General features: G+C 44.3%; 1 protein-coding gene, 1 long non-coding RNA gene and 1 pseudogene across 3 annotated transcripts; all 3 read left to right on the top strand.

Annotated features, from left to right (window-relative positions):
* The first annotated feature begins 2,466 nt into the window (after nt 1-2,466).
* Nucleotides 2,467-3,530, top strand: LOC122482483 (annotated as a pseudogene).
* Nucleotides 3,531-6,090: 2,560 nt separating this feature from the next.
* On the top strand, nt 6,091-24,725 carry IFT46 (intraflagellar transport 46). 2 transcript variants are annotated; one of them, XM_043579505.1, is made up of 12 exons: nt 6,091-6,246; nt 6,949-7,045; nt 9,646-9,725; nt 13,654-13,787; nt 17,846-17,920; nt 18,067-18,160; nt 18,594-18,722; nt 19,753-19,874; nt 20,132-20,198; nt 23,345-23,405; nt 23,692-23,777; nt 24,266-24,725. In XM_043579505.1, exons 3-12 carry the CDS (start codon nt 9,681-9,683, stop codon nt 24,359-24,361), a joined length of 909 nt encoding a protein of 302 aa, XP_043435440.1. In that variant the 5' UTR covers nt 6,091-6,246; nt 6,949-7,045; nt 9,646-9,680; the 3' UTR covers nt 24,362-24,725. The 2 variants fall into 2 exon arrangements, with proteins under 2 accessions (XP_043435440.1, XP_043435441.1); XM_043579506.1 differs by having other exon boundaries at nt 6,101-6,246; nt 9,666-9,725.
* On the top strand, nt 13,798-16,372 carry LOC122483035. The gene is made up of 2 exons (XR_006297285.1): nt 13,798-14,505; nt 15,932-16,372. It is a non-coding gene; the product is annotated as an uncharacterized LOC122483035 (long non-coding RNA).
* Nucleotides 24,726-25,075: the final 350 nt, after the last annotated feature.

Here is a 25,075-nt window from a genome sequence, read left to right as displayed (position 1 = left end):
AGGTATAGGAGGCTCACGCTACAGCTCCGAAAGCTCCTGTGTCTGTGCTTTCATAGATTGTCAGCGCGTTCGCTTAATTAGCAACACCTCTTACAGTTTATAAAGCTCTCGCAGCCACCGTATTATTTAATATACAAACTAACTGGTGTGCATAAGGGACTAGTATTCAGAATATATAAAGAACTCTTAGAACTCAGTAATAAAAATAGGAGCTCATTTAAAAATGGGGACGTTCCGGGTACCTGACTGGCTCAGTGCAAAGAGCATGCGGTTCTTGATCCTGGGGTTGTGAGCAGGAGCCCCACACTGGGTGTAGAAATGAGTTAAAAATAAATAAATAAGATAAATAAATAAAAATGGGCGAACTAGACAAGTCTCCACAGAAGACAAAAAGGGGTGCCTGGGTGGCTCAGTCAGTTGAGCTTCTGACTCTTGATTTTGGCTCAAGTCATGATCTCAGGATGGTGGGATCGAGCCCCATGTCAGGCTCTGTACTGACAGTACAGGGCCTGCTTAGGATTCTCTTCCTCCACCCCTCCCCTGCTTGTGTTGTCTTTCTCTCTCTCCCTCTCTCTCTCTCTCTCTCTCTCTCTCTCTCTGTCTCAAAAATAAACAAACTTAAAAAAAAAAGTAAAAAAGATATACAAATGACCAATAAGCACACAAAAAGATGCTCAACATCCTTAGTTCTTAGGAAAATGCAAATCAAAATCACAATGAGATACCACTTCACACCCACTAAGATGGCTATAACAATAAGTGTTGGTGAGAATGTGAAGAAATTAAAACCCTCTCCCAAGGCTGGTGGAAATGTAAAATAGTGCAGATGCTTTGGAAAAAGAGTTTGGCGGTTTCTCAAAAATTAAACAGAGTTGGGGCGCCTGGGTGGCGCAGTTGGTTAAGCGTCCGACCTCAGCCAGGTCACAATCTCGCTGTCTGCGAGTTCGAGCCCCGCGTCAGGCTCTGGGCTGATGGCTCAGAGCCTGGAGCCTGTTTCCGATTCTGTGTCTCTCTCTCTCTCTGCCCCTCCCCCGTTCATGCTCTGTCTCTCTCTGTCCCAAAAATAAATAAACTTTGGAAAAAAAAAATTAAAAAAAAAAATTAAACCGAGTTACCATATGATCCATCAATTTCACTCCTTGGTACATACCCAAGAGAATTAAAAACATATGTTCATACAAAAATTTGTACACCGATGTTCCTAGAAGTATCATTCATAATAGCCAAAAAGTGGAAACAATGCAAATGTCCATCATAGATGAATGAATAACAAAATGTGTCATATTAGTCATAAAAAGATAATGATACATGATACAACATGGATGAACCTGTTAAGTAAAGGAAACCAGTAACAAAACACCATAGCTTATGTTGGAAGACTTGCTCTGAACCTGTTCATTCCATTTATAGGAAATGTCCAGGGTCAGCAAGTCCATAGAGGTAGAAAGTAGCGTTGCAAGGGATTAGGAGAGGGAAGAAATGGGGAGGGAGGTTTGTTCTTTAAAGTGATGAAAATGTTTTGGAATTAGAGATGGTGGTTACACAATCTTGTGACGATACTAAAAACTAGATTGTACACTTTAAAAGGGTGAATTTTTATGGTTTGTAAGTTGTATCTTTATTTTGTTTATTTTTATTTTTTAATGTTTATTTATTTTTGAGAGAGAGAGCACGAGCAGAGGAGGGGCAGAGACAGAAGGAGACAGAGCATCTGAGCACAGAGCCTGGTGCAGGGCTCAAACTCATGAACTGTGAGATCATGACCTGAGCCGAAGGCAGACACTCAACTGACTGAGCCACCCAGGTCGCCCTGAGATTTTATTTTTAAATAAACATGGGGTTTGAACTTACAACCCCAAGACCAAGAGATCAAGAGTCATATGCTTTACCGACTGAACTAGACAGGTACCCCCAAATCATATCTTTTAAAAAGTGTTGTGTCGACTTTGGCTCAGGTCATGATCTCACAGTTCGTGGGTTTGATCCCCCATATCGGGCTCTGTGCTGACATCTCAGAGCCTGGTCTGTTGGCATTTCTCCCATGCCAAGGGTCAGACTCAGAGTATAGCTGATTCAGCAGTTGTTCCCTGTGTCCTATATCATTTTGTCCCACACTACTAGCTCAACTCTGCAGCACTCATCCCCTGCAGCCGTGGAAAAACAGCATTCTTTTATTGAGTGTTTATTTTGTGTCAGGTACTTTGCACATTATCTCCAGTCCTTTACGACAATCCAGATAAGGACACTGAGGATCAAAGAAGTTAAACACTTGCCCAAACTCAAACAGCCTGTAAATGATAGAGCCAGGATTGAAACTCCGGTTTCCTCATGATGACGCTGCCCCCTTTTTAGCTCTTGTTTATTCCTTAATACTTACTGAACACTTACAATGAGCCAGGTTTTACTCTAAATTCTTCACACAAATTATCTCATTTCATCCTCAAGAGAGTCTCTTTCCCCCAGTCATCCAAGATGCCGAAAGGAAAGAAGGCTAAGAGGAAGAAGGTGGCCCTGGCCCCTGCTGTTGTGAAGAAATAGGAGGCCAAGAAGGTGGTCCCCTGTTTGAGAAAAGGTCCCAGGACTTTGGCACTGGACAGGACATCCGGCCCCAAAGGGACCTCACCTGCTTTGTCAAATGGCCCTCATACATCTGGCTGCAGTAGCAAAGGGCTATTAAATATCAACATCTAAAAGTGCCTCCTGAGACTAACCAGTTCACTCAGGCCTTGGACCGCCAAACAGCTAGCTATTCAACTGCTTAAGCTGGCTCACAAATACAGACCAGAGACAAAGCAAGAAAAGAAGCAGAGGTTGTCAGCTCAGGCTGAGAAGAAAGCTTCAGGCAAAGGAGATTTCCCCCACTAAGAGGCCTCCTGTCCTTCAAGCTGGGGTTAATAATGTCACCATCTTGGGGGCGCCTGGGTGGCTCAGCTGGTTAAGCGTCTGACTTCGGCTCAGGTCACGATCTCACAGTTCGTGAGTTGGAGCCCCACGTCGGGCTCTGTGCTGACAGCTCAGAACCTGGAGCCTGCTTCGGATTCTGTGTCTCCCTCTCTCTCTGCCCCTCCCCTAGTCACACTCTGCTCTCAAAAATGAATAAAAACACTGAAAAATTAAAAAAAAAATAATGTCACCACCTTGGTGGAAAACAAGCTGCTGGTGATAGCACATGATGTGGATTCCATTGAGCTGGTCTTCTTCCTGCCAGCCCTGTGTTGTAAGACAGGGGTTCCCTACTGCATTATCAAGGGCAAGGCCAGGCTGAGGCATCCGGTCTACAGGAAGGCCTGCACCACTGTCACCTTCACGCCAGGTAACTTGGAAGACCAAGGAGCTCCGGCTAAGCTGGTGGAAGCCATCAGGACCCATTACAACAACAGATACGATGAGATCCACTGTCACTGGGGAGGTAACATCATGGGTCCAAAGTCAGTGGCTCCCATTGCCAAGTTGGAAAATGCAAAGGCTAAAGAATTGGCCACCAAACTGGACTAAGTGGACGTTGTTGAACTTTCTGTACAGAAAAGTAATAACAAGTTCTCTTTCAGCCAGTGTCAAAAATAATAACAATAAGGGGCACCTGGGTGGGTAGTTATCTGACTCTTGGTTTTGGCTTAGGTAGTGATCTCACGGTTTATGGGATTGAGCCCCATGTCAGGCTCTGTGCTGACAGCTCAGAGCCTGCTTGGGATTCTCTCTCTCCCTCTCTCTCTCTGCCCCTCCCCTGCTCATGCTCATGTGCTCACTCTGTCTCAAAATAAATGAGTAATCTTAAAAATAATAATAATCCTCACAAGAATTCTGTGAAAGAGGATCTCTAATAATCTCTTTTACAAGGTAGAAAGAGGAAAACTATTCTACCACAGGTGTTGGGCTAGAGAGTAGCAAAGCCAGGATTCGAACAAAGGCTGCTCAACTTCAGAACCTGTGCCCTTAAACCCTGCATTATAGAATACTCACTCTTACTGCAGTTTCATTGCTAGTGGCTTTCTGGCAGAATCTTTACAAAGCTCACATATTTTATTTTTTTTAAGTTTTTTTTTTATTTATTTTTGAGACAGAGAGAGATAGAGCATGGGCAGGGCAGGGGCAGAGAGAGAGGGAGACACAGAATCCGAAGCAGGCTCCAGGCTCTGAGCTGTCAGCCCAGAGCCTGACGCGGGGCTCGAACTCACGGACCGCGAGATCGTGACCTGGCTGAAGTCGGACGCTTAACCGACTGCGCCACCTAGGCGCCCCCCAAAAAAGTTTTTTTTTTTTTTTTTTTAAAAAGTTTTTTAAAACTTATTTTACATTCCTGGAGGGATGTAAGTCAAACTGTATTTTTAAATTTTGGTTATAAAAACCATATTTTTAAAAAGGCAAATTCTTAATTTAAAAATAGTAAAAAATCTTGCCTGGAATTATTGTTTTCTTGTGGCCACTTCTGGGGATGTTCCATACTGACCACCGAAGTGCAGTGCAAAAGGGCAGTGCGGCAAAGACAAACTGACAAGTTCTTTGGAAATACAACATCAGCTAAATTAAACTGCCAAAGAAAAGCACCCTTGCAAACACGCTTTCTGAGGAGGGCCTTAGGGGCAGTATGTCTTAATGGTTCACAGCAGGGATTTAGAAGTCGGACTGACCCGCGTTTGACTCCCATTTTGACCACTTACTAGCTGGGTCTAGGCAAATAATTTTAACTCTCCTAAACTTCCATGATCTAATCTCTCAATTGGCGCGAACATCTGTTTCAAAAGGTTGTGAAGTTAGATAATCCATTAATAAATAAGCCTATATAATCTGAGTGCTCCTGCGTGGGGAGTGCTCAATAATACATATGCATTATTATTAGCAATAACAGAGGACACAAAAATTTTTAAGTATTTTGCAGTTCCATTTTTGGCCGGAAGTGTCTCTCATTTTCCTTTTTAAAGCAACTTTCCTGCTTTTGTCTGGCAGGTTTTCAGGGTCAGTTTCCGATATTCTTTTCTCTGTTTTTCTCACCCTCTCTCTGACTTCCCAAATTAATTTTTTTTAATGTTTATTTATTTTTCAGAGAGAGAGAGAGCGCGCACGCACGAGCAGGGGAGGGGCAGAGAGAGAGAGAGACACAGAATCTGAAGCAGGCTCTGAGCTGTCAGCACAGAGCCCTAAGGGGGCCTTGAACCCACTAACGGAGAGATCGTGACCTGACCCGAAGTCCCACTTAACCGAAGTTACAGCTTAACCGACTGAGCCACCCAGGCACCCCACTGATTCCCCAAATTAACTATGTCCATGGTTATGAAATATTTATCCCTTATGTCTTCATTCATCATTCCTCATTCACCCATCCAACGCGCATTTTAAAAGTGCCTAAGTGGGGCGCCTGGGTGGCTCAGTCGGTTAAGGGTCCGACTTCAACTCAGGTCACGATCTCGCGGTCTGTGAGTTTGAGCCCCGCCTCGGGCTCTGGGCTGATGGCTTGGAGCCTGGAGCCTGGAGCCTGCTTGGGATTCTGTGTCTCCCTCTCTCTCTGCCCCTCCCCCGTTCATGCTCTGTCTCTCTCTGTCTCAAAAATAAATAAACGTTAAAATAAAATAAAAGTGCCTAAGTTATGCAATGCCCTAACGAAGCTCAGTCGTCAGCAAATAAAAATATAGGAAACTAGGTTCAATTTGAATCGCATATAAATAACGATTTCTTGATATAAGCATGTCCCATGCAATGAGACACTGTGGAGGGGACGGACTATAATGTAGTACAAGTGCTATAAAAGCACATTCAAGGTGCTTCGAGGAATACTGCCTCGAGAGTCAGCCTCAATTCCGATTAGACTGATTTAGAACGAATTGCCTTGTTCTAGCGGGAGAAATGTACACAGCGTTTCCAGATTGGAGGGCTAACTGTACGAACCGATACTCATCAGCCGGCTCTGCCAGCCGTGGTCGCTAGATGCCGCCACAGACGCATTTACTGAAACCATAGAAAAACAGGCGACTAGCCCGCCCAGAGAGGCTTCATGCAAAACCCTCCAGATCCTCCTCGGAACCTCCGCTGCTGGGAGAGATGCAAAGCGCGAGGGGAGTAGGTCTCACGAGAGCGGAAGCAAGTCTCGCGATTTTTTTTTTTTTTTTTTTTTTTTGCCTCCTAGCGTCTGGCAACAAGGCAGGCAGCTCCAAGTCGAAGCCCGAAAGTGGCCTCGTCTGATATTGGAGTGAGACTCCGGCCGTAGGCTGGGGTTCTTTCCATATAGAGGAGACGGATTCAGAGGGGCTACAGGTAATTCGTACTCACCTTAGCAGAAAGAGAAGTCCCTTTCTCCCTCCCGGGAGGAATCTCCACTCCCCTTCCCTCCATCCCCCCATCTCTTCCTATCTCCGTGACAACCGTTACTTCTCTTCCTTCACGCCACCAGCTATCATTCGGCTTCCTTTACTTCCCCAAGAAACTTCAGTGGGGTCCGACCTTCAAGACAGGGGGTAGAGATGGGGGTGATGCGCTTGGGATTATTGGATGGGACTGAGAAACTGGAGTTTACCCTCTCTGCAGGTAAACAAGGGGACTCCAGAGACAGAACTCTTTTTACAACCTCTACACCCCCTAGCTCCCTCCCCCCAGCCCCGACACCCCAACAGCCTTGGGGGAAAGTGACCATAAGGAGAGAGCTGCCTCTTAAGACAAATACTGTTGTGCCCGTGTGCGTGCATCTTACAGCTTTGGGGAGCTGGTCCCCTCAGTGGGCTGTCGTTTCCCTCCACGATTCCCTCGATCCTCAGCCAGCCTGCCAGCAGTTCCTAAACAAGAGCTGCAGCAGAATGATTTAACTGCTTGACTTGGGCCAAGAAGCCAAGGAAAATTTGAATGGGGGTAAAGGTTTCATGTAAAACTGGTGTCTTGGGTAAGGAAGAGGAACCACTACTGGTTTGGAATCAGCTCATATCCGGAGATACGAGCTATGTAATTATGTCTCCTTTTACCTAGACCAAAATTGTAGAAAACCAGACCTACGATGAGCGTCTAGAGATTAACGACTCTGAAGAGGTTGCAAGTATTCATCCTCCAACCCCCAGACCCAAAGGTAAGAGAGGACGGGAGAGGAAGGAAATAGCTCTCAGAACAAAAGAGCAGGATGGATTCATGAATGTCTCCAAGAAGTTCCTGTTTTACTGTAATAGCAAATGTTGGCTTTCAGAGTCCAGTTTGGCGAACAATCGGCCATCGTTTCCAACTAGTTAAGGGAGGAGAAAACCCAGCCCCCCAGACGCAGGGTCTTCCTCCAACCTGACCAGTGTTCCCTATCTCCGGTGGCTTGGTGCTACGGCTCTGCTCACAGTCGGCCAGGGATTCACGTTTGTCTCTTTGCTTTAACTTCTCAAAACTGGTTTTGCACAGTTTTGAAGATGCTTCAGTAACCTGCCCTTAACTTGCGATCCCAGTCAAAATCTCAGTGGAACGTGTTAACAGGACTTGACCCCCTCATTTAGTCAACACACATGTTTTGAATGCCTACTGTGTGTCAGCCTTCTGCCTGGCACTAGGTATACAGTATTAAAAGAGACACTGACCCTGCCATTCGATGCTCGTAATCACGGGAGACAGATGACAAATGGACAAACAGACACAATGACAAATGTGGTGAGTGCACTGTTGGAGGCAAAGAGTGTGATGTTACAGAGGATAATGATGAGGAGTGGGATCTTCTTTTGATAGGGGGGTCAGGGAAGACCTGAGGGGGCGGTGACATTTGAGACTGAAAGATGAGAAAAATCCAGATATTGAGGAGAAGTGGGGCAGGAAAAGGAAGAAGCAAGTGAAACGTGAAAAGCAGTTTGGGTTCGTTTGAGGCCTTGAAGGAGACCAGCGTATGGTAGGAAGGAGTGGTTTCCAAGGCAGGCAGGCAGGAGGTAAGTAGGGAGCCAAGGCTCCTGTTGCAATGGCGAGCTGAGGCGATAGTGACCCGGATGTGGTGAGGAAGGGGAGCGTAGAGAGGAGAGGAAAATACAAGATACTTGCTGATGGATTGGGTTTGGCTCTTGAGTTAGGAATCAAGGATGACCTCTGGGGTGGCGGTAAATATACCTAACATAAAATTTGCCATTTTAATCATTTTTGAGTGTACGATTCGGTGGCATTGAGTGCATTCATATTGTTGTGTAACTATCTCTACTGTCTATTTCTAGAGCTCCTTCATCATCCCGCACAGAAACTACTCGTTAAACAATAACTCGCCATTCCCCTCTCCCTGGCAGCCCCTGGTAACCTCTGTTCTACTTGGTCTCTATGACTTCACTTATTCTGGGCTCCACAAAAGTGGAATCATACAATAGTCCTTTTGTGTCTGGCTTATTTCACTTAGCATCGTGTTTTCGAGGTTCATTGATGCTATAGCACGTGTGAGTTTCCTTCCTTTTTATGGCTGAATAATATCCCATTGTAGGTATAACTGCATTTATCCACTCGTCTATCGATGAACACTTGGGTTTTTTCCCTCTTTTGGCTATTGTGACTCTGCTGCTGTGAACACGGGTGTCCAAGTATCTTTTTGAGTCCCTGCTTTCAATCTTTTGGGGATATATGTATACCTAGACAAGGTTTTTGACTTGAGCATGCTTATAATCTTGCCGGCTGTTGACATTACAATTTGTTTTCAGTTTGGGCAAGGTAGCAGGCTGAAAAGTGGTGTTTAATTGGCATTAATTTGATTTACATTTTTTTAAATGTTTATTTATTTTTTAGAGAGAGAGAGAGAGACAGAGCACGAGCAGGGCAAGGGCAGAGAGAGGGAGACACAGAATCCGAAGTGGGCTCCAGGCTCAGAGCTGTCAGCACAGAGCCCGATGCGGGCTCAAACTCACCAACGGTGAGATCGTGACCTGAGCCACCCAGGTGCCCCTGGCTTAATTTGATTTAGAAATCATTGAACATGGTTTCCATGCCAGTTACTATCTTATATCTGGTTATACTTTTAATTGTTCAGAATATTTTTATTGCTTTTCTGGACCCTGATTCAGTTCATATTTGTGACTATTACTTGTCAGGAGCTGGGTCAATTCCTTTCACCTGAGTTTTGTCATTTGATCCTTGTAACGGTCTTGAGTGATGGATGTCACTGCCTTCCTTCAGATGTGGGAATACTGAGACTCAGGCTAAGAGTTTCAAGCCATAGAGTTGCTCTTCACTCCCGGCCTTCCCAGTGTGTAAACTAAGGGCAGATTGTATATAATTTATGTAACGGCAGATAATCCACTAGTATAATGTCTAACCTAATGCCTTATGCACACTAATGCTTAGTATATATATCCTGAATTGAGTTGACAAAGCCATGACTAGAATTCAGACTTCTGTCCTTTAGCCATAAAGCAGAGCATAACAGGGGCGCCTGGGTGGCGCAGTCGGTTAAGCGTCCGACTTCAGCCAGGTCACGATCTCGCGGTCCGGGAGTTCGAGCCCCGCGTCAGGCTCTGGGCTGGTGGCTCAGAGCCTGGAGCCTGTTTCTGATTCTGTGTCTCCCTCTCTCTCTGCCCCTCCCCCGTTCATGCTCTGTCTCTCTCTGTCCCAAAAATAAATAAACGCTGAAAAAAAAAAAAAAATTAAAGCAGAGCATAACATACTATAAACCAAAAATATTTGTCTTTAAAGATCATATTACTAACCTAAAAGGAAAACTTTTCTTCTAAGGACTTCTTGGTTCTGCCCAGCTTCCTGACAAGACTATGGCTGACAACAGCAGTGATGAGTATGAAGAGGAAAATAACAAGGTATAGTATGACCCACAGTTTCTTGTGGACTTGGGAGTTGTCAGTAGTTACTCTGGGTGACAGTAGGTCAATAGTAAACATGCCTTTTTTTTTTTTTTTTTTAAGTTTTACTTATTTTTGAGAGAGGGAGAGAGCACACAGGAGTTGGTGGGAGGGGCAGAGAGAGGGAGACACAGAATCAGAAGCAGGCCCCGGGCTCTGAGCTGTCAGTGCAGAGCCTGACGCGGGGCTCAAACTCATGAACGGTGAGATCATGGCCTAACCCAAAATCAAGAGTCAGGATGCTTAACCGACTGAGCCACTCAGGCGCCCCAGCAGTAAACGTTTCTTGACTACGCACCTCCAGGGGTTGGGTTGGATACCTTTGAGCTCATGTAGGAAAATCAGGAGCAAAGAGCCTTAAGATTTTGATTCCTTCAGAGTGCTTGGGTGGCTCAGTCATTAAGCATCTGACTTCAGCTCAGGTCATGATCTCATGGTTCGTGAGTTTCAGCCCTGCTTCAGGTAAAAACACAAGCCGCTTAGGGTGAGCCCCGCTTCTCTCTCTGTCTCCCCCTTGTGGGATTTTCTCTCTCTGCCCCTTGCTCACTTGCACCCTGTCTCTCTCTCTCTCAAAAAAAGAAAAAATTGTTTCCTTCTGGAGTCAAGCCTACTATTACAGCTGACTTTTTGGTGAGGAATATATATATTTCATATATTTCATATAATATAGGCGTTGTTTTTGCAAACTTTACGGACAATGAGAATCAACTAGAGTACTTACCTTTAACAATACAGATGTCCAGTCCCCACCCAGAACTACTGAATCAGGATCTTGAAGGTAAAAGCCGGAGAATTTATATTTTTAGCAAGCACTCCCAAGTAATTCTTATGATAAAGCGAGTTTGGAATTATTGGTCTAGGCATCTGTTCGTTGTCAACATTTGTGATACTGCCAATATTTTGGGAAAGAGACTTTAATTTTGAAGTTTTAAGACCCAGATGTCACTTTGTTGTTGGTTCTGTGAACCTGGAGGATTGCTCTGTTTCCGAAAGAAAGATGGCAAGATGCCTCCAGCTCTAGGCAGGACCCTACAGGTGCACACGTGCTCTCCTACACAGCCATTGTGTTCAGCCTTAGCACGTGATCCAATGGTTAGTTACCTTTTGATTATCCTTCAAGAACAGGAGCTTTGAAACAAGTGAAGAAGGATATTTGAAGTAATGCAAAAAGCTATAGTAATATAGACTGATTGTAGAAAATGTAGCTTTTTATACAAGGTCACATTTTAAAGTAGTCCTGCTTTGGGGCACCTGGCTGGCTCAGTTGGAGGAGCACGCGACTCCTGACCTCGGGGTTGTGAGTTCGAGCCTCAGGTTGAGTGTAGAGATTACTAAAAATATATAATAAATAAATTATTAAGAAAAATGAAGTTGTTCCACTTGGTGACTAGTGTGCTGTTTTAACATCTTACCCACAAAGTAATTTTTTAGGCATCTGTCTGTGGCATAGGAAGCCCTCTGCCTTTAGATCAGAGATTTTGCAAAACATAGCTTTGAAGAAGCAGACAAAAGACAAGTGAGCAGTTTTCCTAATTTGGCCTCCTAGTTTTACATGTTCACCCTAAATTTTTCTAGCCTTCATCATGCTGTGACCAACATTCAGGACTCAATTTATCTTTTTAATTTAGTGTGCACCTAGAATCAGAGAGGTTATTTTTAATAACCTTTAAATTGGCCATCAGTATTCTTAAAAAGCTGCCTTTGCCAAATTACTTCCTGTGTGATGAGGGATTGCTTTGGCAGATTTTGAGTTAAGAAAGAGCACTAGGGGCGCCTGGGTGGCTCAGTCGGTTAAGCGGCCGACTTCGGCTCAGGTCATGATCTCGCGGTCCATGAGTTCGAGCCCCGCGTCGGGCTCTGTGCTCACGGCTCAGAGCCTGGAGCCTGTTTCGGATTCTGTGTCTCCCTCTCTCTGACCCTCCCCCATTCATGCTGTCTCAAAAATAAATAAACGTTAAAAAAAAAAAAAAAGAGCACTATAGGAGACCCTTATCTATTGTATACCAATAAAGCACAGTCATTGAATAAATTCTGCAACTGGGTGCCATTTGTCACACACATATTACAGTTAGTTAAAATATATTTTTATATATAATAATTCTGTGTTATGCCTACAGGAACCTGTGACCAAAAGCATTTTTGATGTTCTGTAATATGTCACAGTTTTATATGCCAATAGTTGCTTGACTGTAAGAGAAACGTTAAATAATTTTTAAAACTGGAGCCAAACATTTGTTAACCTTGGCATAAGCCATATGGCATATGGAAACCAAGCTTTCGAAACCTACTTTTAGGGGCATCTAGGTGGCTCAGTCAGTTGAGCATCAGACTCTTGATACTGGCTCAGGTCATAATCTCACGGTCGTGGGACTGAGCCCCGTGTCGTGCTCCCTCACCCTCTCCCTCTCTGACAAAAGAAATAAACATTTTTTTAAAAAACCTACTTTTATTTTTTTAATTAATTAATTATTGTTATTTTTTTTTAAGTAAGCTGTATGCCCCATGAGGGGGTTAAACTCACAACCCTGAGATCAAGAGTCTCATGTTCTACCAACTGAATCAGCCAGGTGCCCCTCAAAACCTACTATTTATTTTATTTTTATTTTTATTTTTATTTTTATTTTTATTTTTTTTTAACATTTATTTATTTTTGAGACAGAGAGAGACAGAGCATGAACGGGGGAGGGTCAGAGAGAGAGGGAGACACAGAATCTGAAACAGGCTCCAGGCTCTGAGCTGTTAGCACAGAGCCTGAGGCGGGGCTCGAACCCACGGACAGTGAGATCGTGACCTAAGCCGAAGTCGGACGCTTAACCGATTGAGCCACCCAGGCGCCCAACCTACTATTTATTTAAAAAAAATATTTAGAGAGAGAGAGAGAGGGAGGAAGAATGCCAAGCAGTCTCCAGGCTCAGCACACACAGCCCAACACAGGGCTTGATCTCACAACTATGAGATCATGGCCTGAGCCAAAATCAAGTGCCGAACGCTTAACGAACTGAGTCATCCAGGTGCCCCCAAACCTACTTTTAAAGGAGACCAGCTGGTCATCCTTCGGGTCCTAAGTGAGGGCATGCCACAGGCTCCGGGCCACAGAGGCAAAGACATGGACCCTGTCCCAAATGCCCCTGCAAGTCCCAAAACTGGACTCCTCATACCCTTGAGAGTGTGGGATGATACTTAGAGAACCAGAAGGTCGGAAAGGTAGGTTGTAATGCCAAGGACAGAAGAGTCTCTTATCTTGAGATATAACATATAGTCGTTGCATTTGACTTCGGGGGGGAAGGGACGGGGACTATGGGCAGGTCCAGTACCCACTGAAGAGAAGTGTGACTGAATGGAAGTGAAAAACCCATAGTCTCTGGAACTGCTGATTGGAATTCGGGGACGGAGTTGATTCTTTTGATAGTCATTAGCAGCTTACTCTGGGCAGTCTTGCAAATTAAACACTAGATTTCCTCCCCGTGAGCTTTGTGAGTATTAAGATTCCCCTAAAATTGTCTTCCAACTTCATCTGCCCTCATTTCCTTCCAAAATAACTAATCAGAGTTGCTTTCCTCTCCTTCAAGAGTCTCTAACTTTTAGAGTTGGAGCTGACTGGGGGTCTCCTAAGTAAAAGGTAAAATAGATATCTACTGGATAAAATCTATACCCAGGCCTCAAGGAGAAAAATCGAATGTGGTTATAGAAAGTGAGGCCCCAGGGTGCAGCCAAGCAGGAAAAGACGACAGTCCTTGGGGCCTTTCTGGGGAGAGCCACCCTCTCTTTCTGGTCATTTGGTGCCAGGCGGGAGGGTATGTGTGGGAGCACTAGGAGGGAATGGGGCATAGGCACACTAACCTTCTCTTTATGTAGCTCTTTCTGTGCCCACCCTGCCCTACCTCAGGAGAAGAAGAAGCCCTCGCAGCTGACACCTCAACGGGGCTTCAGTGAAAATGATGATGATGACGACGACGACTCCTCTGAGACGGATACTGATGAAGATGATGATGATGAAGAGCACGGGGCCCCTCTGGAAGGGTGAGGAAAGCCCTGCCTCGCTGAGGACACTCAAGCCAGGGAGGAAGACACATCAGTTAGGAGTGAAATTCTAGCATCTCCTTTTGATCCTGCTTAGGATTTTCAGGTGTCTCAGAAGCCAGCATAATGCGTTTTCCTTCTCTTCCGGCCACACTGCCTCATTGAGTCCCATGACATCACTTGCATTATCTGAAATATTTGCACGTTCGGTGGTTTCATGAGGATTTGCTGAGTGAATATAAAAGGTGGTCCCTGCCTTCAAGGAGCTCTAATGTTGGGAACGAGGAAATAACATTTATATACATACACAAGCAATTCTGTTCAGCAAGGAAAACATACAGGCACAGGAGAGTTTCTAGTTTAGGCTCAGATCTTTGTTGGATGGATAGAGAATAAGTGCTTGCGAGCCCTACACTGAAGCACGTGTTCCTGGCTGGTGTTTCAGTAAAAACATCTCTTGGGGCACTGGGTAGCTCATTTGGTTTGAGCATCGGACTCTTGATTTTAGCTCAGGTCATGATCCCAGCATTGTGGGATCGAGCCCCGCCCACGTAGGACTCCACACTTTAGTATAGAGCCTGCTTGGAATTCTCTGTATCCCTCCCTCTGCCTCTCTCTCTCACTCTCTCTCTCAAAAAAAATCAAAAAACAAAAACAAAAGAAAAACCTCACCCTGTTCCAGTCCTCGGGATAGATTATTCATGACCCACCCCTATAGGTTTTGTTTTTTTTTTAATTTTTTTATATATGAAATTTATTGTCAAATTGGTTTCCATACAACACCCAGTGCTCATCCCAAAAGGTGCCCTCCTCAATACCCATCACCCACCCTTCCCTCCCTCCCACCCCCCATCAACCCTCAGTTTGTTCTCAGTTTTTAAGTCTCTTATGCTTTGGCTGTCTCCCACTCTAACCTCTTTTTTTTTTTTTTTTTCCTTCCCCTCCCCCATGGGTTCCTGTTAAGTTTCTCAGGATCCGCATAAGAGTGAAACCATATGGTATCTGTCTTTCTCTGTATGGCTTATTTCACTTAGCATCACACTCTCCAGTTCCATCCATGTTGCTACAAAAGGCCATATTTCATTTTTTCTCATTGCCACGTAGTACTCCATTGTGTATATAAACCACAATTTCTTTATCCATTCATCAGTTGATGGACATTTAGGCTCTTTCCATAATTTGGCTATTGTTGAGAGTGCTGCTATGAACATTGGGGTACAAGTGCCCCTATGCATCAGTACTCCTGTATCCCTTGGATAAATTCCTAGCAGTGCTATTGCAGGGTCATAGGGTAGGTCTATTTTTAATTTTCTGAGGAACCTCCACACTGCTTTCCAGAGCGGCTGCACCAATTTGCATTCCCACCAACAGTGCAAGAGGGTTCCCGTTTCTCCACATCCTCTCCAGCATCTATAGTCTCCTGATTTGTTCATTTTGGCCACTCTGACTGGCGTGAGGTGATACCTGAGTGTGGTTTTGATTTGTATTTCCCTGATAAGGAGCGACGCTGAACATCTTTTCATGTGCCTGTTGGCCATCCGGATGTCTTCTTTAGAGAAGTGTCTATTCATGTTTTCTGCCCATTTCTTCACTGGGTTATTTGTTTTTCGGGTGTGGAGTTTGGTGAGCTCTTTATAGATTTTGGTTGGATACTAGCCCTTTGTCCGATATGTCATTTGCGAATATCTTTTCCCATTCCGTTGGTTGCCTTTTAGTTTTGTTGGTTGTTTCCTTTGCTGTGCAGAAGCTTTTTATCTTCATAAGGTCCCAGTAATTCACTTTTGCTTTTAATTCCCTTGCCTTTGGGGATGTGTCGAGTAAGAGATTGCTACGGCTGAGGTCAGAGAGGTCTTTTCCTGCTTTCTCCTCTAAGGTTTTGATGGTTTCTTGTCTCACATTCAGGTCCTTTATCCATTTTGAGTTTATTTTTGTGAATGGTGTGAGAAAGTGGTCTAGTTTCAACCTTCTGCATGTTGCTGTCCAGTTCTCCCAGCACCATTTGTTAAAGAGACTGTCTTTTTTCCATTGGATGTTCTTTCCTGCTTTGTCAAAGATGAGTTGGCCAAAGTTTGTGGGTCTAGTTCTGGGGTTTCTATTCTATTCCATTGGTCTATGTGTCTGTTTTTGTGCCACCACCCCTATAGGTTTTAATCAAAGTGGATTCTAAGGCCCATCCATTTCATATACCATTACTGGTTAAAGTAATGATGGTGTAGCCAATCAGTGGAATTCTGTCTGGCCATTAAAAAGTATAAGGCAGCACTCTGTGCACCATAAAGAACAATCTCCAAGAGACAGTGTTAAATTTTAAAAAGGTATAGAAGAGTGTTTACGCTGTGCTACTAGGGTATAAAACGAATATTACGTAGACTATTTCTAGGAAACCCTAGAAACTAATCCTAGTGATTACTTTGGGGAGGGGAACATGGTGGCAAGGGGACAAGGGTGGAAGTGAGCCATAACTTTTCACTTTGTACATTTTATGCCTTTCCTTTTATATCATCTGTATGTATCACTTATTAAATCAAGCAGTTTAATAAAAAGTTACCTGTGGACTATCCACCCACAGGTAGACACTAAGCAAATGAGGCAAAAGTTTAATCCCAGACTGACTTTTCATGTTTCCCAGCTTACTTCATGATCATATCCTGCTTTCATAAATTACAGAATCTGGGGAAATGGAAACTTCAAGTCAATAATATATTTAGTTTTGGGCACCTGGGTGGCTTAGTCGGCTGAGCACCCAAGTCTTGATTTTGGCTCAGGTCGTGATCTCATGGTTCGTGAGATGGAGCCCCGCATCAGCACGTGCTGTCAGCGTGGAGCCTGCTTGGGGTTCTCTCTCTCCTTCTCAAAGTAAATAAGTGAACATTAAAACAATAATGATTTATTTCTGTTTTTTGCTAAGCTACCCTCCTCAGACCTTTGTTAATAACTTTCCAAGTCACCTATATACTTTGCCAATGTTTATTACATTTTACTTAATTATAATTAATGTGTTCTACTGGTTTTGGTTTTTGTTTTTGTTTTTTACTGTATACATTTCCTATATTCTGTATTTAATAACTATACAATATTTGGGGGCACCTGGCTGGCTCAGTCAGTAGAGCATGCAACTCAATCTCTGGGTTGTGAGTTCAGGCCCCGCATTGGGTGTAGAGCTTACTTAAAAATTAAAAATAATAATAACTACTAAACATTCAAATTGACATGTCTAACCATCTCTCAAGTATTGGGTATTTTGTTTCTAATTTTTTACCTGTCTAAATAACACCGTTAAGGGGCACCTGGGTGGCTCAGTCGGTTAAGTGTCTGCCTTCGGCTCGAGTCATGATCTCATGGTTTGTGAATTCGAGCCCCACATTGGGCTCTGTACTGAAAGTGCAGAGCCTGCTTCGGATCCTCTGTCCCCCTGTCACAGCCCCTCTCGTGCTCACTCTCTCTCTCTTTCTCTCAAAAACAAACATGGAAAAAATTATTAAATAAACACTGTTAAAAGCATTTTTTTTTTTTAAATTAAGATAGGCTCCAGGCCCAGCGTGGAATCCAAGGCTGGGCTTGAACTCATATTGAGATCAAGACCTGAGCTGAGATCAGGGGTCAGAAGATTAACTGACTGAGCCACCCAGGTGCCCACTGTTAAAAGCATCTTTGTAAAAATTCTTGTTTTTCTTGGGACAGATTATTTTCATGTCAGAAATTGAAATCTCATGTTGTCAGTTATACTTGAATTTTTAAAAATTGCAATCTCATACCATATTTTCTCTCCATCCCTTTCATTCAAAAAAGGGAAACAAAATGTATGCTTCATTCTAAAATGTTTAGCAATTGTTTTCCATTTTCTGCGACTCTTTTCTTCTTCATTGGCAGAGATAACCAAGCTAATTATGATCCATTCTAAAGTTGCCTTGTGAACCACCCAGGAAGGGCAATTGTGGGCAGGGCAGAAACAAGGTTCAGAGTCAGGGAGTCTGTGGTCAGTGAGGAGGGGGCTGAACCAGGGCTCAGCCACATCTGCTCTTCTCTGGCCACCTCGAACCATATTTTCCTTTTCACAGGGCCTATGATCCTACAGATTATGAACATTTGCCAGTTTCGGCTGAGATTAAGGAACTCTTCCAATATATCAGCAGGTGAGCACCAGGCCCTTCCCCCATGACCTCCCCAGCCGTTTCCTACCTCCAGTCTGAAATGGGGCCATTCTCCTTAGATTTTTTAACCTGAACAGTAAAGTTCGTTTCTCTGACTTTCTCCACCTAACCTTGGCAATGTCTCCTAGGTACACCCCTCAGATGATCGACCTGGACCACAAACTGAAACCTTTCATTCCTGATTTTATCCCCGCTGTTGGGGATATTGACGCATTCTTAAAGGTACAGTCGAAACATCCTAAAAATGACTCCTTAGGTGTTTCTTCTGACCCCTCTCTTACTCTTAACAATTCCACTAATTTCCTTGGCTAGCACTGGCTACCTTCATATACATTCTTCATTTCATTGGCGTTCTTAATCTTGCTCTCCAAATTCTATTCATTGTATTAGGTAATAACTTTATTCTACCATTATATGTTAAAAATTTGTCATTTATTTGGCTAATTATCCGCTTTATATTTAAGATACTATAGATAATGTGTTTTGTAGTAGATGGTATTTTAGTACAGCATGGTATGCAAGCATGCTTTTTAATACTAGTAATAATGATGAACCGGAAGAGTTCTTCCTCTTCAGCTGATTGGAAACAACAGATATGGCCTTTTTATGTATGCCCAACCCCATTTTTTCCTCTTTCTTCCTTTCTCTTAACCAGGTCCCACGTCCTGATGGAAAGCCGGACAACCTTGGCCTGTTGGTATTGGATGAGCCTTCTACAAAGCAGTCAGACCCCACAGTGCTCTCTCTCTGGTTGACTGAGAATTCCAAACAGCACAACGTCACAGTAAGATACTAGTCCAGTCCAGGCCCCAGCTGGAGATGGCCAGAGGCCCCACTGGTATCTGTGCAGTTGACTTACTATCAAAAGGGGTAGCTTGGTTTCAGGCCAGCCCTAGTTTTAAAAAGTTTTATTGCGATATAATTTACTTACCATGAAACTCTCCCTTTCAGATTGTACAGGTCAGTGAGTTTTAGTGTATTCACAGAGATGTATAAACATCACTGCTATCTCATTTAAAAACACACCTTTGGGGTGCCTGGGTGGCTCAGTCAGTTAAGTGTCTGATTTTGGCTCAAGTCATGATGTCGCGATTCGTGAGTTCAAGCCCCACATCAGGCTCTGTGTTGACGGCTTAGAGCCTGGAGGCTGCTTCAGATTCTTTGTCTCCCATTTTCTCTCTCTGTCCCTCTCCTGCTTGTGCTCTCTCTCTCTCAAAGATAAACTTAAAAAAACAAAAACAAAAAAACAAAACACAAAGTAGCTGAACCATTTTACTATTCTACCAGTAAGGAATGAGAGTTCCAGTTGCTCCACATCCTCACTCACACTTGTGATTGTCTGTCTTTTTAATTCTAGCCATCCTAGGGGCGCCTGGATGGTTCAGTTTCTTACGCATCCAACTCTGGCTCAGGTCATAGTCTCACAGTTCATGGGTTTGAGTCCTGCATCCAGCTCCATGCTGACAGTGTGGGGCCTGCTTGGGATTCTCTCTCCCTCTATCTGCCCCTCCCCCACATGCACGCTCACTCTAAATAAACACACAAACAAACAAACTTAAAAAAAGGAATTGTAGCCATCCTAGTGGTATGAAATGCCATCTCAGTGTGGTCAGTCTTGTCCTATTCACCCACCCCCTTCCCATGGCTCCAGAAAATTTTATCAGGTTTTCCTCTAATCTTCACTTGGCTGCTGTTAGGCTACCCTATTCATCGGCTGTCTGCTATTTAAGAAACAACAGCGTATGATGATCCATCCTGTTAAAATAAGAGAGCTATTTAATGTCATCAGCCAGGGTTTCCCCTTATTTTTCTAGCAACATATGAAAGTAAAGAGCCTAGAAGATGCAGAGAAGAATCCCAAAGCCATTGACACATGGATTGAGAGCATCTCAGAATTACACCGTTCTAAGCCCCCTGCGACTGTGCACTATACCAGGTAAGAAATACACACTCTTCACCAGAGGAACCCCTGGTGACCTTCCCCACTTACGGATCCATTGCTTCTGAGAAGAGGGCCCACAGGCTGAGGACATACCAGATCAACCTGAGGTTCTGTGGATGCGGCCAGCCTGAAATCCTCATGTGGCTGACTGACCACCTTCCTTCATCCTAGAATCTCATGACCCAGAGGTTGCTGATGTTACCCGTTTACCTGTCCTCGTTTCCTGTTCATATTTACCTCTGTGTTTGTAGGCCCATGCCTGATATTGACACGCTAATGCAGGAATGGTCCCCAGAGTTTGAAGAGCTTTTGGGCAAGGTAAGTGGAGGGAGCAGGGGCCACGAAAGTGTAGCATTTACTCAAGTGCCCAGTGTTTGCTCTCTTCCTGTATTTTTTTTTTCTTGAAATATATACACACACACACACACACACACACACACATATATGTTTTAGAGAGCGAGCATGAGAGTGCAAATGGGGGAGGGGCAGAGGGAGAAGGAGAGAGAGAATCTCAAGCAGGCTCCATGCCCAGTGCAGAACCTGACATGGGGCTTGATCTCATAACTGTGAGATTATGACCTGAGCCAAAATCAAGAGTTGGATGCTTAACCAACTGAGCCACCCAGGTGCCCCTAAAGATTTTTTTCTAAGTAATCTCTACACCTAATGTGAGGTTTAAAATTATAGCCACTTAGGGGTGCCTTGGGTGGCTCAGTTGATTTAGCATCCGACTTTGACTCAGGTCATGCTCTCATGGTTCCTGGGTTCCAGCTCCACGTCGGGTGGCTCTGTGCTGACAGCTCAGAGCCTGGAGCCTGCTTCAGCTTCTGTGTCTCCTTCTCTCTCTCAGCTCCTCCCCTGCTCACATCTGTCTCTCTCTTTCACTCTTTCAAAAATAAACATTAAAAAAAATTTTTTTTTCAAACTTACAACCCCAAGATCAATAGTTGCACGCTTTACCAACTGAGCTACCCAGACGCCCCTCACTGTCCTGATTTCTAATAGTATGGACCATGCTTGCCTATTTTGTGTGTGTCTAAATCTAATCACACTCTTTTGTGTCTTATTTCTTTTGCTTTTAAGAATCTTAAAAATCGGGGCACCTTTGTGTCTCAGTCGTTTTAGTGTCCTACTTTGGCTTAGGTCATGATCTTGTGGTTTGTGGGTTCAAGCCCTGCATCAGGCTCTGTGCTGACAGCTCAGAGCCTGGAACCTGCTTTGGATTCTGTGTCTCCCTGTCTCTCTGCCACTCCCCTGCTCGCACTCTGTCTCTCTCAAAAATAAAAGAAAAACATAATGGGATAAAGAAAAACTAAGGGGCACCTGGGTGGCTCAGACGGTTAAGCGTCTGACTCTTGGTTTGGGCTCAGGTCAGTATCTCACAGTTTGTGAGTTTGAGCCCTGCATCAGAGGCTGTCAGTGTGGAGCCTGCTAGGGATTCTCTCCCTCTCTCTCTACCTCTCTCTCTCTCTCTCTCTGCCTCCCTCTCTCTCTCTCTGCCACTCCCCTGCTCACACACTGTCTCCCTCAAAAATAAATAAAGCATTAAAAACATTTTTAAAAAACTTCAAAGGCATAATGGGGAAAATGTGACATTTTAGATTTGGAAATGAAAAGTTCTCAGTACCAGTACTTACCATTAAACAAAGTTAAAGAGTGATGAACTGAAAAAAATTATATATTAGATTACTGTCCAAGCAAAGAGCTCTTCTATATCAAGAAAAGGAAACTGAGCAAACACAATTTACAGTTCCTTGGCTATCATATTTAAAATGGCCACACCATGGGGTGCCTGGGTGGTTCAGTCGGTTAAGCGTCCGACTTCAGCCAGGTCACGATCTCGCGGTCCGGGAGTTCGAGCCCCACGTCAGGCTCTGTGCTGACAGCTCAGAGCCTGGAGCCTGCTTCAGATTCTGTGTCTCCCTCTCTCTCTGACCCTCCCCCGTTCATGCTCTGTCTCTCTCTGTCTCAAAAATAAATAAACGTTAAAAAAAATTTTTTTTAAATAAATAAATAGATAAATTGGCCACACCAGCCATACAATGTTCCTCACCCCCTTGCCCTGCTTTTTCTCTAACACTTACCTTCTGACATACTCTATGCCTTACTTATTTCGGTTTTTGTTTCTTCCTATCAAAACTCCCTATAAGCTCTGTGAGGACAGAGTTTTTAGGTAAATGTTTATTTTATTGAGGAACAGTGGTAAAAGCCAAGAATTTGAAAACAATCTCTTTCCTGAAAGCATTTTTAAAGCTGTAGCTGAGGAAAAGTGTCTGATTAGGGAACTGAATAGACTGTAGTACATTTATTTGGTGAAATACTTACATAGTAGAATATTATTTGGTTTTATTTTACTCTGATAGGAGAAAATATTGGGGCGCCTGGGTGGCACAGTCGGTTAAGCGTCCGACTTCAGCCAGGTCACGATCTTGCGGTCTGTGAGTTCGAGCCCCGCGTCGGCTCTGGGCTGATGGCTCGGAGCCTGGAGCCTGTTTCCGATTCTGTGTCTCCCTCTCTCTCTGCCCCTCCCCCGTTCATGCTCTGTCTCTCTCTATCCCAAAAATAAAAATAAAATAAAATAAAATAAAATAAAATAAAATAAAATAAAAACGTTGATAGGAGAAAATATCAATGACGTGTTAAATGAAAACAGGAAATTGCAGACCTACCTACACTCTGATTTTTTGTAAAAAAAGAACAAAAATTGTTTACAGAGCCAATGGTTTTTAAACTTACAGTATGACTTGTTTAGACCCAAAGCCTATCACCTCATCTGTCATATTCCATTTTTTCTGTTCCTATAGTGTTCCATGCCCATTAGGCATTATAACACCAAGTAGCCATAAATACTTGGCCGTGGCCTGGGATCAGCCCCTTCCTCACACATACACACCGGAAGATAGCATGGCAGTGTATTTTACTTATTTTTATTTATTTATTTTTTTGGTCCCGTTAGATCATCCACTATGGTTAATGAATGTCACCAATCTCATTTTATTGATCAGAGGGAAAAAAGCACATTGTATTGTTTGCCAGGGCTTTCATGACCCAGATTGGGTGGCTTAAACAACAGAAATTTATTTTCTCACACATCTGGATGCTAGAAGTGTGAGGTCAAGTTGTCAGCAGAGTTGACTTCTTCCAGGGCCTCTCTCCTGGCCGTCTTCCCTCTGTGTGTGCCTGTGTCCTGATTTGCTCTTCTTATAAGGACACCAGTTACTGGATTAGGATTCACCCTGATGACCTCATTTTAGCTTCATTATGTCTCTTGAGACTGTGTCTCCAATACAGTCCTATTCTGAGGTACTGGCTGTTAGGGCTTCAATATAGGAATTTGGGGGGAGCACAGTTCGGCCCATGACATGCCTTATGCTGGGAGCTCTCTTCCTTCAGAGAGAGGGAGGGGTGCTGGCCCCACTGAAGCTTCAACCTTGTGACTTTGGTCCGTCCCACGCTCCTCCTAGGTGAGCCTGCCCACGGCAGAGATCGACTGCAGCCTGGCAGAGTACATTGACATGATCTGTGGTAAGTTCCCCCATCCCTTCCCGGTTCCGTTTCTGGATGAATACATTGTGGGCTTTTGAAAAGCCTTGTTTACTCTCAGAAGACAGCATCTTGAGTTACGGCCCTCGCTTTAAGCCAGCTTACTATTTGGCAGCATTGAAGGCGGTATTTGGGCTTAGGTGACTCCCTGCCAGGTGTTTAACCCCCAGAGGCATAGTAACACGTCCCATCTGGGAGGGGCTTGGCTATTCTAAACAGATAATTCCCGGTTTTGTTTGGTTCTGCTCATGGGAGTTCTTGATTTCAGCCATCCTCGACATCCCTGTCTACAAGAGTCGGATTCAGTCCCTACACCTGCTCTTTTCCCTCTACTCGGAATTCAAGAACTCACAGGTGAGGCTAGCATTAGAAAGTGCTTTAAGCTGTAGCGAGATCACTATAGTCTCCACTCCTCCGAGTTGGCTGTGACGTGTCCTTTGACAAGGGAAGGATCCTTTGACAAGGATGTTTCTGCTGGAGTTACCATCACCCTTCTCTGTCATTAAAAGAGCAGCAAGCAGGAGGGTTGGGCTTTCACAGGAAGGCAGGCGGAATGGCTGTGGGCCTTTGGCGTGGCCAGGCTTGTGAGGGTCTACCAAGGACACTCCTGGTGGGAGAACCATGTGGCCTAACGGATGGAAGCAGGACAGAAGGAGAGGGGTTCATCTTTGAAGGAGGCGGGGCACATTTCTAGCTGTTTTTCAAAAACAGCACCAAGGAATTGTTCCGAAATGGAACCTAGAAAAAACTGGAGCATTACGGGTGGTGAAGAGGTTAGTTCTTGCTCAGATATAGCAGCCAACGTACCCAAACTCCGTGTACCCTCTCCTCTTTCCTCACAGCATTTTAAAGCTCTAGCTGAAGGCAAGAAAGCATTCACCCCTCCATCCAACTCCGCCTCCCAAGCTGGAGATGCAGAGACATTGATCTTCAGCTGAGACACCTGCCCAGGTCACGCTGTTGCAAGGCTGTGCTCGCTGAAGAGAGATGGCCGTCAGCCACGTGGCGTCCTTGCCTCACTCAGGGACGTGTGCTCCCTGCTGCCCTCTCTACCAGAAAGTACAGTGCACGTTCCTTAAATGGCTTCTGCCTGTCTCAGGTTTCCTTCCCACGGGAATTATGCATCTATGCCATGGTGGGGATTTGAGTTAAACAGAAGGATTGGAATGTCTGGGATTCCAGGGTGCTCAGGTTGGGAGGGAAGCTTAAAAGATGTTCTTTTTGAGATAGCGACGGAATTATTTTCTTTCATTCTTCAAGTTAGTTGGCAAAGATTTTGCAAATAAAATGCTGTATCTTTCAGGTTGTCCTGCTGTTCTGTAATGTGAAAGAGAACAGACGGGCTCCTGGTGGCTCAGTCAAACATCCAGCTCCTGATTTTGGGTCCGATCATGATCTCATGGTTTGTGAGATGGAGCCCCATGTCAGGCTCTGCGCTGACGGTGTGGAGCCTGCTTGGGATTCTCTCTCTCCTTGTCTCTTGCCCTCCCTGACTTGCGAGTGCCCTCTCTCAAAATAAGTAAATACACATTTAAAAAGAAAAAGACAGGGGCGGCTACGTGGCTTAGTTGGTTAAGCGTCGGACTTGGGCTCAGGTCATGATCTCGTGGTTTGTGAGTTTGAGCCCGTGTTGGGCTCTGTGCTGACAGCTC

The sequence above is a fragment of the Prionailurus bengalensis genome, chromosome D1 (genome assembly GCF_016509475.1).
Source record: "Prionailurus bengalensis isolate Pbe53 chromosome D1, Fcat_Pben_1.1_paternal_pri, whole genome shotgun sequence".
In the NCBI taxonomy this organism is placed as follows: domain Eukaryota; kingdom Metazoa; phylum Chordata; class Mammalia; order Carnivora; family Felidae; genus Prionailurus; species Prionailurus bengalensis.
This window is presented reverse-complemented; position numbering and strand designations above follow the sequence as displayed.

Excerpts from the sequence above, each read along its gene's own strand:
- IFT46 (XM_043579505.1), top strand. The coding sequence starts at position 9,681 with ATGGCTGACAACAGCAGTGATGAGTATGAAGAGGAAAATAACAAG. Across the intron at positions 13,788-17,845 it reads CACGGGGCCCCTCTGGAAGG|GGCCTATGATCCTACAGATT; the intron begins GTGAGGAAAGCC and ends TCCTTTTCACAG. Across the intron at positions 23,778-24,265 it reads CGGAATTCAAGAACTCACAG|CATTTTAAAGCTCTAGCTGA; the intron begins GTGAGGCTAGCA and ends CTTTCCTCACAG.